At 33.3% G+C, this 18,213-nt stretch overlaps 1 protein-coding gene across 5 annotated transcripts in view; it reads left to right on the top strand.

Annotated features, from left to right (window-relative positions):
* Positions 1–18,213, top strand: part of DPH6 (diphthamine biosynthesis 6) — a 470,106-nt gene that overhangs the window by 22,986 nt on the left and 428,907 nt on the right. Inside the window, exon 4 of one of the 5 annotated variants that reach the window (XM_020994052.2) lies at positions 4,763–5,609. The exons of the other annotated variants lie outside the window; for them this stretch is intronic. Within the exon in view, the coding sequence (XP_020849711.1) occupies positions 4,763–4,948 (186 nt within the window). The 3' untranslated portion in view covers positions 4,949–5,609. Of the gene's footprint in view, positions 1–4,762; positions 5,610–18,213 lie in introns of those variants that run through there. 5 annotated transcript variants of the gene reach the window in all.

Here is an 18,213-nt window from a genome sequence, read left to right as displayed (position 1 = left end):
TCTACCTTTTTCTGCTTCCATTTTCTCCACCCCATCTTCCAAAATAATGTAGTAAAGTTAAATATGTCATTTTTTTTTGGTGCATATGAAGTTCCATTAGCATATTAATATTAAATGGTAGCTGCAAGTGGGCACTGAAATGAGTGTAATCCCTCTTGGCTTTATTAGTAAGTTAATGCAGAGAAGAAAAGGAATGGTAATAGTTCAAAATGTGAAAGAGCTTTAATGGAGGCAAATTTATATTATATATTGGGCTGGATTTATCCTTTTGCTTTTGTTGCCTGTGATTTTTTTTTGCCCTCCAGAGCCTTTCATTTAGCCCTTTTCAACCATTTAATTAAACCTTTCAAATCTCTTATGGAATTAACACTTTTAGTCCCCTTTTCCATGTGAGTAAACTGAGGTGTAGAGACATTTCAAAATAAAACCACAGCCTGAGTTCAAAGATCTAATTAATAAATTTCTAATTTCCATTGAGGATACTTGATGCAATTTTTTTGTGTGTGTGTGATTTAACTCCAGTCATTCTTTACCATTAAGCTACTCTTTCAAATCTATATGATGCGTTTATATAAACTACATTGTGGAGGGCCTTAAGCAAGGACTTCTTTATGAGGTAGATAAATTTGTAAAGAGTAAGGGAGGAAAATATTAAGTAACATTAAGAAATAGTCCCTTTTAAAGTCGATGTGCATTAAATGGAGTGACTTTTATTCATTTTTAAAGGTACAAACCAACAACCTATTTATATCCTCCATGTTGCAGAATTCTTTGCTACATATTTTATTCTCTGTTTGATCTGTGTATGGGGATTATTTCTAAAGCCACTGAAATTGGGACCTACGCTGTCTTCTAATCTAGACTAAGATAAAATAGATTTTCACTCTCCTATCAGTGGTTTGAATTGAACAGGAAGTAATGAATTTTAGGGCTAGCAAGGTCAGATCTTTCATTAGGCTATATTTAAACCTTCTCATACTAAGAAGAACCTATCTTATTATTTCAGATAAAGAGATCCTATTACCTTTGGTAATTCTCCCTTAGGTTTCCTTCTAATGCTTAACTCTAGCTATCAAGAATTTTTTCCTTATGCGTATGTTACAGTGTATGTTAATTCTTGTTTTCTTCATAGTGGTATTGGATCATCATCTTCCCTTTAAGATTACCCCTTAATAAACTTTCAAAGCATGCTATTAAATTATACCTTGACTTGCTTTTTGACCTGGCTTTTTGAGTTTTATAAATCTGAGTTCTTTTTATTGGTATTGTTTCACAATCCTTTGTTATTCTTTCTAAACTCCAAAGTTCTGACTTTCCTTTTTAATCATGTATTCTTGGACTGGATACAATAAATGTCATGTCTCTTGGTCTTACTTCAGTGATTACAACAGAACATTTAGTACCTTGCACTACTTTACTTCTTTTCAAGGTTGTACCACCAGAGAGCCCTGCAGTTTAGGACTGATTGCAACTGGGATTGTTCTGCTTGAATCAAAGAAACCATACTTTCTGTGGATCAGATCTAAAACTGGAAGGGTTATCTTCTGTGTAGACTAGAGTAGATATCCAGCAGGATTAGAAAAGACTCCTAAGAATGCTAAGGAAAAGCAAGAAGAGTCATAGGGAAGTGGCATTAGGGAGGAAGGAACAGATATATATATTTTTTCCCTTAGAAGTATTAAGATTTTCAAGTCATTAGGTGCCTGGGCCCTAGAATATGTACTGAATACGTCCCAGGGACAGAAAAATCATTCATAAAACTGTTGGTTTTGAGATAAGATGAGAGTTTAGGAATAAAATGGTTAGGATATGTATACCCATCATTCTAAAATGTATACCCATCCCACTTTTCTCCATTGCCATTCCCCAGTCTTTCTTATCTTCTTGGTGACTACTTGGCATGATTTTCAATGCTACCAGTTTCAGCTGAATAAACATTAAATAAGCGTTTAGTATGTGCAAGTCAATCTCTTCAAAAGACACAAAAATAAAAAATAGTCCCTACATTCAAGGAGTTTATAAATCTACTGGAGAATACAACATACAACTAAAAGAGTTCGTTTAAGATAATTTGAGGAAGGAGAAAGTAGGAAAGACTTCATAGAGGAGTTGGAACTTGAATTGAATCTTTAAGGAAGCCAAGTATTCTAAGAGATGGAGGTGAGGAAGGGGTGAGTTCCAAAGGGAGGGTGGACAGCCTGTGTAAAGGCCAAGAAATGGTTCGTGGATTGCTAAGTTCTGAGAACAGCAAGTAGGTCAGTTTGCCTAGAATGTAATGTGCATAAATGTGAGTAATATAAAATAAATTTAGAAAATTAGGGTGGAGCCTTATTAAGAAAGGCTTTAAATGCCAGAGTTAGTCATTTGTATTTTATTCCAGAGGCAAAAAGAAGCCTCTAGACATTTCTGAGTAGGAGATGGATCTCAGAGTGGGTCAGAGCTGTACTTTAAAAAGAGTATTTTGGCAGCTGGATGGAAAGATGGGTTGGAGGGGAGAGACTGGGAGCAATACCTCCCTTCTCCATGCTGAAAGAGGATCTTAGGATCATAGATCTGGAGCTAGGAGGGATGGCAGAGTCCAATCCCCTCATTTTACAGATGAAAAAACTGAGGCTTATGCAGGTTATCTTTTTTCCTCTAAAGTCACATAAGTCATAAATGACAGAGCCAGTAATTGAAGCAAGGTCCTCTGACTCCGTGTCTGGCATTCTCCTTCTCCTTTTTTAAAAAATTAATTAATTAACTTATTTTTAGTTTTCAACATTCACTTCCATAAGCTTTTGAGTTTTAAATTTTCTACCCCTCTCTTCCCTCCTCCTTCCCCAAGACAGTGTGCAATTCGATATAGGCTCTACATATACATTCCTATTGAACATATTTTCATATTAGTCATGTTGTAAAGAAGAATTTGAACCAATAGGAGAAACCACAAGAAAGAAGAAACAAAACAAAACAGAAGGGGGAAAAAAAGAGCAAATGTATGCTTCAATCTGCATTCAGACTCCATAGTACTTTCTCTGGGTGTGGATAGCATTTTCCATCATGAGACTTTTGGAGATGTCTTAGATCCTTGCATTGATGAGAATAGCTAAGTCTGTCAGGCAGTCATCTCACGTAGCTGTCACTGTGTTCTGGTTCTTGTCCAGCATTCTTATACAATCCCACAATGCCTTTGCATGCAGGGATGTGGAGGGAAAAGATTTGCTTGAGTAATAGTTGCACCTCTTTGGGCGTTATTTTTTTTTTCTGTTTCCACAAAGGGAAAAACAAGTAATAAATAATAGTAATAATATAAAAGTAAAATGTGACTTAGATTTGATTTATGTACTCTGTTGTGGTTTAAAAAAAATCAAGCATATGTAATAGGCTGAATTAACACACTTTCTAGAAAGAAGTGATAGAGAATAAGGTCAATGGGCAGATACTCTGGGTGCTAAATGTAATATGGCATGGCAGTAGGGATGGGGTGTAGGGGGAGATGGCCAAGAAATCAAATAGTTTTGCATATATTTATTGCCTGGAGTTCAGAGCTTTGAGAAAACTTACCTCAAGTCTTTATAAGTTTTAAACTTGAACAACAAAAAAAGCAAGTGTGATCTGAAATTACATTTTACTCTAGTTAGACCTGTTTCCCAGGTTAAGTCAGTATATTTAGCTATTTTGTCAGTTTCATGGTTCTTTGAAAAGAGGCCCCAGATTGTATTGATTTTGTTGGCAGTTTTCCTTTTTCCATACATATACTACCTTTTTTTAGAAGGACATATTTAATTAAGTCCTTGATCCAAGATAATAGCATGAGGGACTTTCCTCTCATCCATAGTTACGTTATCCTCTTTTAGCCAATCAAAATAGCTAGTAGTAAAGTGATTTTTGTTTGTTTGTTTTGTTTCAATTAGGCATAGTTCCCTAACATTATAGGAATCTTTTTAAATAACATTGTAGTTGTTTCAGTGATATTGGGGCAGGATTGTATAATTGGTGGAAAGAGAGTAACAAAAATATCTTTACTGAAGTGAAATCTTGTACACCTGTGCAGGGTGATTTTTGGAGGGTTCATTCTTATATATTAAGGTATCATAAACAAGACTAGTGCAAAACTACTTGTATAATTTATTTGTGTATTCTTGGAATCTTCATATGACTATCACTTCCCTTTTTAAAACTCATCCTTCAGTTGCATGTATGTGAGAAACCATAATTATTTCCAACTTCAGTAGTCTTCTGTTGGGAGTTCCTTGCTACGTCTTATGTTTAACAGGGTGTACAAACATTCCTTAAAAGTATATGAATGAGAGGTGAAAGTCTTATAGCCCTGTATTTCCTGAATATAGCAATGATGGTTCTGATCTGTTCTTTCTATTTTATAGGTTGGAGTTTTAGCCTCTATTTAAAAATGAACAGAATGGAGTGGAGTTGGGAAAAAGGAAACTTGATAATCAACAGGATGCCTGCTATTCCCTGGTCTTAAAGGAATGTAAGGGAAGCTTTAGCTTTCCTCACAAAGCTGTGTCTCAAGCTGTGTCTTGGAGATGGCATCTTACCCAAAGAAATATCTAATCTTTGTATAAATAAGAAGGCCAGTGTATTTCTCTTCTTGTTAGGTGTGCAAAATGGTTTTCATTCACTTCTAGACCTGTTGTGTTAATATTGAATAAGCAGAGACAGCCAGGCTGGTGGTGAAAGATGGTAAGCAAGCCCGAGGGCTTTTTCTGGTCAATCTTAAACCTCTGATTGCCAGGTTTTCCTAATTTCCCACTTCCAGGGCATCACTAGTGTGACCTTGCCTGCTGAATATGATGTTCTGAGTCTCCAAGATTCTCACATGCATTTGGAAGTGAGCAGCCAGGCAATTGTTTACAGGACGCCAAATGAACTGTGCACTCACAGCAAGTTTGATAAACACACATTTCCTCCTTTTATCAGTGAGATTGCAGAATGTGAAGTATGAGTTTCCAGTTTTACTCATTCCCCTCAACCCTTTTCCTGTTTAAACACTGAGACATACTAATTGGATGCTGATCTGTCCCTGTTTTTGATTCCTCTTACGGTAGTTGATGGCTGATTCCAATACCTACCTAGGCAAGGTTTGGCAAGCCTTCAAAAAGAAACTTTCCATTTATTCAGCTCAGAGGAGGTTCATCCTTATGAATGTGAAGTGAACACTAATTAACAGTAATGACTGCTAATCGCTTTGCTTTTTATACTCCTTTAGGAGAACTGCTATTATCCAATGTAGTTAAGTAAAATGCTTGTATATAAATCAACAGTGCTGCATTTCTTTTAGGAACTATTGCTCACAATCAAGTTTTGAACAAATTGGAGTTAACTAAAATTGATTTTAATATGCCACATATCTGTCTGCTTGGTAAACTAAAGTATCTGTTAAATATCTTGAATATTAAGAATCGTCACCTACTTGGAGCATTGAACCTTGTGGTTTATGGGAAAAACAAAACAAGACCAGAACTTCAAACAATTTTTAAAGTTAAGAAAACTTTCTTTGAGATTTCGGGGAAAGTGCTTTTAAAGTCTATAGCCCTCAAACTGAATTTTGATCTAATTGTAGATTTAAGAATGAGTAATAGTAGGCTTGTGTTTCATTTTTCTGAATTTGTGCTTTTAGATTCAGTTGTTAGTAGTTCCTAAAAATTTTTTAAAATATAGTGCGTTTATATAAATCCTAGTTTGTAGGATTATGTATTCAGTGTTCATTAAAAAGGTTTGTTTTTATTTGTAGTATATTATTAATTCTTTATAAAAGCTTTCAGTTTATTTACATGCATGCAACACACCTACAAAATGCATTGCCTCAGGAGAAGACTAAGCAAAACTCATAAATTAATAATTTAAGGGAACAATACAGAAATAGCATTTGGTTAAGTTAATAAGTTGAAGCCTTAGAGTTAATGTTAGCCACATTTTTCCATACTTTACTTTTGGCTTTTATTAGCTGAAAATAAGTTGTTAAACTGGTGCTTTTTTAATAAAGTAGAAATCTACATACCATCTGAAGCCCTCCCTCCTCTTCCCTCTTTATGATTTAAGAGCAGGTTGAGACATTATCGAGGAATGTTTAACACTTTCACAGCTCTGCACTCTGATTTTAGAGAAGGTGCTAAGCTCTTTGGAAGTTTGAGACTGACAAAACATGGAGTATGCAGTTTTTCTAGTGAGCTTGGATTCTTCCTTAGAGGCCCTAGTTTTGTGGATGGTACCTATATTAATATTTATTTATTTAAATTGTAGTATGCTGGTGTGATTTATATTTTGAATTTGTGGGATCTTTCTAATTTTAACATCTTGTCTTTAAATGGGTCTATGGTGGGCTTTAGAGATATTGCATCATTGTTTCTTAAGGGGTTTCTCAGTTTAGTGCTCAACAAAAGAAAAATAAAAAATTAGGACTGCATACCCAACTGCCAAGGTTAAATAAATGTACTTCCCCTTAATTTTTTTTTTTTGCATTGGCTAGCATTAGTAGCACAGTGCCGAGAACATTTCTTACATTTGTTTAGTAAAACATTGGAAAAATTAGAAACAGAAATATTAATGCTCCATATTTCTTAGCCTGTACTTATTGGTTAGCTATTTACAAATAAATTTAAATCCCATTTTAATTAACATGGGGAAGTTCTACTAAATAGAATAGGAAAAGTTGTATATAAAGTACCATATGTCTAAATATTCTCTACATAAATTTCCTATTCTACTAAATAGAATAGGAAAAATGTACATAAAGAAGTATGTGTATAAAATACTATATGCTTTTGAGGAAACTTTACATATGTTGATTTTTAAAAGTAGTGATACAGGTGCTACATAGACATTTTGTTCTTCAGTGCTATTGCAAAATATGTCTGTACAAACATAGAAAAACTTGCTTTTTCTATTTTGCATTAGATATTGGTACTCAGTGCTTATCATTGTATTTACATAAATCATCTTTTAGCAGCAAGGATTTAATTTTGATCAGTACTTTCTGCTGCGTTCTTATTTTCAGAAGAGGGTGATTGATTTGGAGCTGTCATTTTATCCAATGGGAGAAAAAATAGAATTGACCTTTTAGACAAAAGTGTGCAAACAGAATGTATTTTTTTGTGTTGATAGAATTATAGAAGAATTGCATAACTAGTTGCACTCATTTTCATATTGATTGTGAACAGGATTCTCGTAATAGGTAGCTGTTTGCAATGGATAAGGAGTTGCTATGATTACTTACCTTTTCCATGAAAGCACCACAAAGGGAAAATGCCAAGTGTGTACTGTGTGCATTGCCCTTCACAATTTAACAGTGGGTTATGTGAAGTTTTTGCCCCAATGAAGTGCAGTCTGTTTTAGATATACGTACATTTCAGCGTTTTGCCTTAGTATTAGATGTAGTGGGTTTATATCTATTTAATTATATTTTAAAAAATATATTTTGGACAGGTTTTTTTTTTGACTCCCATTGTAATGGTTCAAAGCTGATACAACAGTGCCCTCTATAGTCTGTTAGTAAACAGTATGTGAATGTAGATCATTGGAATATTCAGGTAAGAAGCAGGATATTTATTTTTAGTCCCAACAAGAGGCCCCTTTTTCTTAAGGCGACATTCTGGTTTTTCAGTAGCGGCTTTACTTTAAACAAAGAGAACAAAAGACCATTCTGAGCTGTAGTTTAGAAGTATTGGCTACCTCTTGTCATTACTCAGTGGCAAATCCTCAAGTTTATCACGTTCATCAGAGTAATTTGAGAGAGAAGGAATCTTCTGAGCTGTACAGTCTCTTCATGAAGTATCTTTTTGAAGTTGAGTTGCAGTATAAGAGTATTTTTTTTTAAATTAGCTCCTTTGTACTTGCTACTTTTACTTAATTAGAGACTGAGTGGGCTGCCTAGAACTTAACTTTTACTTGTTCCTGAATTGGATAACCCAGGCTTTATAACATGACATTATTTAAATTCAAACCAAGGGAATTACACAATGACTAAAGTATTTCTCATTCATTAGCATTGATTTTTCTCTTGATTCAAACTCATTTAAAATTTAGATTTCCTTTTTTTTTGTATACTTATTTGGTTATATATTATGCCGATAACTGTCTTTTTTGATGTAAAGCAAAACTGTATGGACAGTTATTAACATAATAGCATGTTAATACTAAGCATCGTGTTTGGATATTATGAACAGTTGTTAAAAAAAACATACCAGTTGACTTTCAAAAGACAATTGTATTTAAGTTAACTCTTATTTGCACAGTATTATAAAGTTAAACAGCTTTATCTTATAGTTGAAAAATATTCATGTACTTGTAGAATGTAGTTAATACACTTCTTTGAGTTGAAAATTTTAAATCTTTGTGGCAAATTACTTTTTATGATTCAGCCATTGATGATCATCAGAAACACATAACTCTGAAGATTTGTGCTGAACTTGAATGTCTATCCCTTGGTAAATTTGGAGGAATAAGTAAGAAGTTACAAGTTTCAAACTGCACGCCTCCACTCCCCCAAAACAACAACAAAATATTTTTAGTAGTCTGTGATTGTGGATCATTTTTAGTAAATAATATTTGGCTTCACAAAACCAGTATTTGGAACTATTTGAAATATGGTAATAGATAACAATGAAGTTTAACTTAATATAAGCCTTTCCTGTCACAAGTGAATTTATTTGAGAGAACACTTTGGGTAACCTTTCACTCAACCTCTGTGGGGCCTCAGTGTACTCATCTCTAAAGTGAGGGTGTTGGATTAGATGATCTCTAGTGTCATTCCTACCTGAGACATGATAATAGATTTTAGTTATATCAATCTTTTATTTCTCAGTGAAACATAGAATTTGTGATGTCTTATGTGCAAAGATAGACAATTTAATGAGCAGCATATTATTGGTTATAGTAAGTGAAGCTAGTAATTGTTATTGAATGCACCCGTTAAAACATGTAGCCTTCCCAGAAACTCATCAACTTATTTTTTAAGAAATCAAACAGAAATTGTTTTGAATAACAGCTACAAATATTAATGGGAAAATAATGAAAAATGTCCAAAGCTGTCTTTAAAATGATTAAAAGCTGTTCTACTCTAGTATGATGGATTTAACAACAACAACAACAAAAATCAGGCATTTCAAATGATCTGTTGAAAATAATTATCTTGCCATTTGCACAAAGTAGTTTTGAAATGCGTTTTCCTAACTTTACTGAAAGTATTCTGAAATCGTGGTTGAATAGTGGTAATGACTGATGTTGATCTTTCTATACATTGCCAGCTTTGTTTCTTTTGTGAAGTTCTTTTTTGTATTGCGTTTTCTCCTCAGTAACTTTGACTGTGCAGCCATAATAGAGAGATAGCCTTGTAGCTTTTTTTTTTTGACACTTAATCACTAATATTAACTTACCAGAGAACAACAAAAATGGGTTGCCCCACCACCACACATACACATTTTGGTCTAAATGATCAATATGCTTGCATAAAAATTATAGAAATTTTTTTTTATTATAGTGAATGGGATTTTTATCTTTGTTTTCTATTTTTCAGGAAGCAAAAGTTAAAATGAACAAACTCTTAATAAACTGAATAAGGCAGTTCTTTTTAAAAATAAGGTCAAGTTGCAGTAGGAAACATTTAAAATTAAATTCTGGCTTACAAGATAGACAAGATGCTGTCTACCAAAAAAAAATTGAAAAGGTATTTTTTTTCCATTGCAATGAAAGTACCAAATTAAGAATCCACTTAATTAAAATAGTGATAAATGTAGATTACATTACTGGAGACAGTGAATTACAGCTGCTCTGTCTAGTGAGAGCGTGCATAATTTACCAAGACTGTACAAAGAAGTGACAGAGGAGCCACTGCACACTGTTACAGGAAATGTCCTGTTTATGCCACATACATTTCTTTTTTTAATTAAAATGTCAATGATCATTTTACAGAGGTTCTGAAAAAAATCCATCTTTAGAGTCTTGATGAAGGTGGTATATGAAAGGAGATTATTACAGTTTTTGAATGAAATAAAATAAAGTTGATTTTTTCTGGAAAAATAACACTGATGTTTTAGGTTACTTTAGATATCTTTTATATAATTGTTAGGCCCTTATGTAGCTCTGCTTTTTAAATAGCAGTCCATTTTACTTGAGGAAAATGGGGAGAAAATCTTTGTGCTTTTCATTTTGAAACATAAAAGCATAACTTAGATGGAATATAAACAGTATTGCTTATATCCAAACGTACAATGTAGACTGTAGATTATCCTTTGTTTTTAATGATCACTGCTAATGATCTTTCTTCGTGAAAAAATATATGTGAAAAGACCAGAACAGTATGTGACCAGTAGTTGGTTCCCTGTTTGGAGTTTTGGACAACTATCATAATTGTTGCCTGAAAGAACGGTGAACTATGTAGGATGCTTTCCCTTTGAGTTGGAGTCAGTGGAGTGTTTCTCATATAAAACTCAGCTATGAAATGGTTTTGCTTAAACATGATTTGTCTGTCACACTGTTTTCCAAGATAGGTAGAGCCACAACCTTATTATAGTGTTCCAAGTGGTGTTTCCTAGGAAGTGCTGCTGCTTATTTTCTGTTTAGGCTTCTTAGTGTTTCACGTGGCAAAGGCTTTGGTGTGGATGGGTTGACCTGAACAGTTATGATTTCCAAGGCTGCTACTGTACTTTGGTTTGTTTGTTAATGTTCCATGTGCATTTTGGGTGAAATGGTTCAACTTTTTCAAGACTTGGATAGCCCTCTTTAAATAAATGTCCATTAGGTGACCAGGTGACCAAAAACTTCAGTTTTTCTCACTTTTTAGTAATTGGACATGTAAACAAAATTTATGAATTTTATAAAAGAAAATATTACGAAGAGAAACTTCTGAAAATGATTTCCTATGTGTACACAGTCTAATTCCTGTTCTTTTAACAAATAAAATAAATATAAGAATCATGAAGATAAGAAATCACATCCTATATACTTGTCTTTGCTAAAGAATCATTTATTTATCCATGTTACTTATAAGCATTGTAAACTATATGAAATGTGCATAACAGTTTATGGGCATAAGTTTACAAGTGGGTGTTTTAAAATATGCTAATTTTGCCTCTAGATAGTTTTTGAAGTTCTTTCTTATGGTTTTAAAATGCAGAATTTGGAAAAAATTATTCACATTATAATTAATATCAAACAAAGATACAGCATAGGAGACTGGTATAGCTTTATACTGAATGATTCTTTACATAAAACTATTGATATTTTTAAAAGGAGTCTTTCATCACTTGCTTTCATCCCAGATACTAATTTTTATTCTTTGTTGAATAAATGAAATCTGTTGGAGTGTCAGAAATTATGGACAGCAGTGTAACAGATGAGTTGCCATAATATCAGCAAGGTTTTGAAGTTAAACACAAGAAAAAATTTCAAAACTTTCATGTGCCTTAAAAAAAATACTTTTTCTCTCCCTTTGAAATCTGAATAATACCTGCCCCTTCCTACTTCACAGAGACTCTGTGAGTACAAATTAACTAAGCTATAAAAGCAATTTCATTTATAGAGAGAAAAGTCCTCCTAGATATAAACCCAAGTTATTTGACATGAATTTTTTCTTTAAAAATTTTTTCTGCATTGTTTATAGTTTACCTTTTTCCTGATTACTGTTTTATGCATTGATATCTTGTTTTCTCTGACTAGACAGTGATGACTGGGTTTCTTATACAAATGATATATGATCCTGTAGTCCATGAGACTGCTTTTTTTGTGAGTTTCATTAAACTTTAAAATTGTGATATCAGAGTATAAGTGAAATTTGACATGCATTAAATGCCTCAGGTATAGATTTCATCTCTCTTTCTCTTTGATTTTATTTGCCCGTGTACTTCTTTATATGATTTACACATATTTTGGTTGCATTTAATTTGTGCTCTGAATTGATTTTTTTATATCAGCACGGCACCAATATTGACATGAACTTTATTCTAACTTCTTCTCCTTTGAACCTTCTGAGGACTTTATTATTCTTTATTTGAATTTTTGATTTGTAACTTGGAAGAATTTGCATTTAATCTTAACATTACTAGGTTTCTTCTTGAGATCTTGAGCTAATCTCCTCATGGGTAAGAAAAAAAAATTGTGAATATGGCTTATTCATTTACTTTTCTTACTAGTAAGGTGCTTTACTGTAATAAAGTATGGTTCATTCAGAAGCAAGACTGATAAGGAATTTTAGGTCAACCTGTCCTGAGGTAAAATTCACCAGTCTAGTAATTAAAAGCTACCATTCTCATTTTACATAGGTAGATTTTATAATTTAGATATTAAATATTCCACCCTTGGTTTTTGTAAGGATAGATAGTGGCTTGCTTTTGTTACTTATTTCAGTCATTACTTAGTGCCACAATAAATCAAATTCTCTTCTTTACATTGAATTCTATGTGCTTTCTGTTTTAAATTTAAATATTGAAGGACTTTGCTTTTGGATATAGTTGGCCTTGTTTTTTAAGACTTCATACTTATTTGGGATTTTATTCCTGAGGTTTAAATGGGTTGTTTTTAATTTACCAAGATTATTTCTATTGAAATGAATAGTCCTGATTGAGAAGCTTCTTGCTATGCTGTTTCTGTTCATCATATTATCCATAATATGATCTGTTTTCAAATTCTTAATCTATTTTAGGTGAAGTCACTGTTAAATTGTCTAAAATACCAATTCCTTGAAAGATTTTTTTTAGGCACCCTTGCAATGAATACGTGATGTATTCAGTTCATTAGTAGTTTCATTTTCATGGTTAATCATCAAATATTTTTGAGCCCCTACTATGTCCAAGACATTCTTCATTGAACCTTCAGTTTTTGTATTCTCTTTTCCATGAGTCTTGATTCACGAGAAAGAAGAGTATCCCATTTATTACCTTAATTTTATAAAATAAAAAATCAATCAGTCATTCAATCAGTAATATAGAATGAAATGTGAATATGATGTAGAATTGACTATGTAGCATTTGCACATGGAATAACTTTTTAATGAGTTCATATACTAAATATATGTTGCAGCTTCATTTATTCTTTGCTTAAATATCATTGAGTTTTGCAATAGAAAAAAAGAGAAAAAGGTGAACATTATTCAGCCTCTAAATATCACTATAGTATGTTCATTTTCTTGACATTCTAAAGGTATGTGGGGTTAAACTTTTTTTTTAGGAGTGGCATTATTATATAGAGAACTTGGTAAAAAATGGTATTAAAATTTCTGTGTAATTTAAGATAACTAGGCAGAGTTGTTGTGAGGGTCAAGTAATATTTGTAGAACTCTTAGCACAGTGCCTGGTACATAGTAGGTACTTAATAAATGCTTCTTGCCTACCTTTCCCAACACTACTGAACCAAAATAGTCATATTATTGAGTTTCTTTAGCCTGGTCTCGCTATGAACTCTACAGTCCAGCCATACTGGTTTAAGTACTTTTTTTTTTTCTTATAGGACATTCTGTCTCTTACCTTATGCCTTTGTATTTACCATCTCCTGTGCCTGAAATCCATTCTCTGTTCATGTCTACCTCTGTAGACCCTGTTTCCTCTCAAGAATCTGTTCAAATGCCAACTTTTATAAGACATTTTTTAATTTATCCAGGTGCTATCTTCCAACACTACTTTGTATGTGTTCTGTATATACTTGTATATGTGTGTTTGTACTCTTCCTCATAAGAATATAAGCTCTTTGAGGGCAGGTACTATTTTTACTTCTGTCTTTTTCTCTTCCCTTTGTTACTTTTTTTCTCCGTAAATTTTGAAACTTAGTTCAAAGTATTTCAACCTTTTTCAACTCGATGTTGATTTTAAAATTTCAGATACATGTCAGCTCAGTAGCAGCTAAGGGTATCCTTATGCCCATGTTAGGAATCTTTTACCAGTCCCAGTGCTTAGTTTAGTGACTGGCATATAGAAGTGCCTAATGACTGACCAAATTTTACAGGGAGTACTTTGCTCTTGGGACCAGAAGAAGGAAGTAGATATAATAACATCTCAAAGACATATAACAAGACCTAGATTCATTTTCAATACTTGAGATCAGAAGTTAGGTTTCATAGATCAAGAATAACCAGTAGGCCAATTTTAGTCATTGATAGAATATCATGGGATTGTAGGATTATAGAGATGGAAGGGGGACTTCAGATGTTACCTATTTCAGCCCCCTCTTTTACAGTGGATGAAGACACCATGCCCCAGACTTGTCCAAATTCATAAAGGTAGTAATAGGGTGAGCACTGGGTTTTAAACTCTGGCTTTCTGATTCCAAGGTTAGCTAGCACTCATTCAATTGTACCATGTTGTTTAGTTATATCCTGTTGCCACCTTCATGACCAACCACTATATTTGCTTTCTTTTGGGAAAAATAATCATGGATTGGGGGCAGTTAGGTGGCGCAGTGGATAGAGCTCCGGCTTTGGAGTCAGGAGGACCTGAGTTCGAATCCGGTCTCAGACACATAACACTTACTAGCTGTGTGACTCTGGGCAAGTCACTTAACCCCATTGCCTCGCCAAAAAAAAATCATGGATTATTCCATTTTTGCTCTAGGTATCTTTCACTTTTCCAAAATAATTCCTTTTCCTTCCTTCTTTTTTTTTTTTAATTTACAAAGTATATTAGGGAATGCTTATTTCCATGACACATTTTATGTGTTTATCCCATGCTGCCTTGGTGGTCCTTTGTTAGAAGTTTCTAAAATCATAACATCACTACCTAGTTGGCTGGTTTGTACATGTGTGTCTGTGGGATGGCTGCTGCTACTCCAGGCTCTTAATTACTGCCCTTTGGGGCTAACTTGTCATTCTTTCAGTAAAGTTTTTTCAGCTTTTCACCTGTGAACATTCTGTCTTCTTTGCCCTTCTTCCTTTCTTACTATCTGCCTGCCTGCCACTCCCCACCTTTCCTCATCCTCCCCACCTAAACTCCAAATCTGCAAATACTGAAAGCTATCATAATGTTTAAAACATCAAGGTCATAGTCAATATATCTAACTGGACAACTAAAATAAAAGTATGCAGCCTTAGAATTCTCTTCTTTTTAGCCATGCTATACGAATAAGATTATTTATGTAAAATATTCCTTTTTTCTTAACTGTATTACCTGCTTTTCTCTTTTATTTTTGAAACTATGGTCTTCTATAATACAGTTTTCTCATCTGTATAATGGGGATCATAATAACACTTCACTGGATCATTATGAAGATCAATTGAGATCATATATATGTTGAGAAAGACCCTCACAAACTTTAAAACACTTTATAAATGCTAGCTATCATCATCATTTCACAAGTACACATTACTGTGTCCATTTTTATGGTTTTAGGTGAGTAACAAATGATCTATCCAGATAATACAATGGTGTCAGAATAACTGAGTCTAGAAGAGGAAACTTTGGTTTGAAAGTGAACTATTTCTCAAATTGAATTTGGGCCTGAGTCTTGATTCTGCCTAGAATTCTAAGGAGAATTATTCTTAAATCTTCCACCCTTAAAACCTAATATTTTTAGAGTCAGATGATTCTGAACAGAAGAATTATTGTGTCATGTGATCATTGCTTCTCATATTAACTTCTTCCCTAAAATCCCCCAAATTCAATTCACTACTTAGTGACTGAAGGCTAGTTATATTAGTTTGGCTGTACATAGTTGAAAAAAAAATCCTGTTTTGCAAAAAATAATTTTCATGCATTGTCATTTTTCTATTGATAATTAAGATTTTCTCAGGAAAGAACAAATTTACTACAGAGCAGTGTTATTACTCTCTTTGCTCCTTGGATAAGTTGTAAGATTATTGGCAATTTATCTGAAATTAATTACTTGTTTAAAATGAGACAAGTCATTCTCTGTATGTGTAAGATTTAGTGTTCTTAAGAGCCCAATGATCACAAGCAGGCAGTTTCTGCCAGTCAAGAGTTGTAGCAGAAAACCACATCACCAGTAGAAGTGGTGTTTCAGGAGGAACATCCTAAAGACAGCTCCTGGAGGGTAGTCCCAAATTTGTGGGCCATTAGTCAAACCTGATCAGCATCCTAAAAACTTATGACTTGAAGGCTGATCATTGAGAAATACTATATTTACTTGAGGAATAATGATCAAATTACTTAATGTGATTTGTCACTGAGATGGCAAAAGCCATATATTCTCTTGCAGACTCAGGCCAGTAGAGAAAGTAATAAGCCCTTGCTCTTGCCAAGAAGTAGCATGCTTTCAAAATTAATTTTGTCTGTCTGATGTGATATCAAGTTGTACAAACTAGCATAGTTTGTGTTTTGATCAAATCTTTCAGAATATTATTAAAGAGCTAAGTACAAAATTCAAGTTATTTGCAATCCTGCATGTTTGTACTTTTAAAGAATATAGATTATGTTTCCCTTGCTCTGCATACACTGATAAAGCTTATGCTTTTTTCCACAATACAGTGCTATTTTCCCTGATGATATGTCTCTAAACTGTCTAAGCATTATCCTGCTTTTTTATTGTTTTATAATGTAAAAGTAAATGCAAGTATTAAGAAATGTGCAGTGCTGTCAGGCTCCTTAAGGATTTAAGAAAATTGCCCTAACTATTGAAAAACTGAAAATAATCTTTCAGGTCACAAAGAGCAATTGCTGTAATATTGCCTAGTGTTGAGACTTATTTTTTTTCCTCTGGCTATGATAGTGATTTGAACCAGGACTAAAGAAACTTGCATTTTGTTTGATTTCAGCAAAAATGCAATTATCTTGCAGGAATATCATGTAAGATATTGTGAGTATGATATGAAGAGGATAGATACAAGGTTCATTATTAACTCTATGCAGAAAAAAATTGTAGAATTGTGAAAATCCATGACCCAAGAATTGTGAATCTAGTCTTATGTGCACATACAATATATTCAGGTCATGTAAAGGTAAAATTGTGTGCCTCTACAAGCCCTTTATAAAAAAAAAATCACAACACATCATTCCAGAGTCTGTTTAAAAACTTCTGAGGTAGTATTTTGGATTTTTAAAATGTAAAGAGCTAGATATTCCTTATGGTTTTAGTCTTTTGTCCTTTCTGTTTTAAAATATTTCCATTTAAATGCAGATTTTGATTTTCCATCTGGGACTAGGTAGAAGCCATTCTATTACACTACTAAAAGAATAATCCACTTTACCACAACATTTCTCCCTAAAGGGATGGTCTTTTCTAGTCATAAGGTATTATTTTTCTCGGAATGATATTAACATTCATGATGTACTGATTTTATCTTGATTTGAAAGATGTTTTGTTCTGGCAGTAAAAGGGATTAGGGGAATGTCTGTTGTATCTTGTTGCTAAAAAAAATAGCCATACCTTGCTGAAGATTAGATATTAGTAATTTTCGGAGTGTTATTTAGAGAAGAGAAAAGTATGATTTATATTTTTATAATATTAAAAAAAAACTTTAAGCCTAGTGAAATGGAAATTATGGAATACATTAAATTGAATCTCTAAACATTGACTTGTACAAATGTATTTTGCTGAATAGAACAAGTAACATGTTTGAAAATTTCTGAACATGTTAATATTTTTGGTTGTGCCACTAAAACAAATTATTCAGGCATGTATGAAAAGCATTACATACCAGCAGCCCTTCAGTAGTGTAGATGTATTGATCTTATACATTTAAATTTATTAAAACTTTAAGATAAAGAGGCCTTAAATTAATTAAATGGAATGTCTCAGGCAGGAGGAGGGACCCTGTGAAGGCCTGTTTGCTGTTTGTTGGGCAAAGTCTTTCCATGCAGAATGTAGCCATCCAAGGCTCAAAGCGCACTGGGACACTGTGTCAGTCGCCAGCACCATGCCCCTAGGCACTCTGTCATTCAACCAGCGGATTAATTAACCAGGGGCTTCACAATCTTACTACAGAGTCTCATGTTTTCACAGTCAGTCCTTTCTTAGGGTAGAAAATACAAGAAAGGGTTTTTAAACCAAGGACAATCAAAAAGTTTTTCTCCTTTAAGAAAAATCAGTGTGTAAAAAGACATTTTCTGCAAGCAGTTACATATAAATATTTCTTTTTTGCATGATTGAGTAATTCTGACTAAATGAAAACTTTTTAATAAAACTGGAGCATAACATTTACAACCCCAAAGAGAGGCTTACTTTATTATTAGTGTACATCCTTTAAAATGCCTAATTAATGATTAATTAAGTTACACTGAGTAGTGTATGGTTAATTATGATGCAAAAATGGCAAATTAATTTAGGTAATCC

The sequence above is a fragment of the Phascolarctos cinereus genome, unplaced genomic scaffold (assembly GCF_003287225.1).
Source record: "Phascolarctos cinereus isolate Bilbo 61053 unplaced genomic scaffold, phaCin_HiC Scaffold_3;HRSCAF=262, whole genome shotgun sequence".
In the NCBI taxonomy this organism is placed as follows: Eukaryota; Metazoa; Chordata; class Mammalia; order Diprotodontia; family Phascolarctidae; genus Phascolarctos; species Phascolarctos cinereus.
The sequence above is the reverse complement of the archived record's forward strand: the minus strand, read 5'-3'. Positions and strand labels throughout refer to the sequence as shown.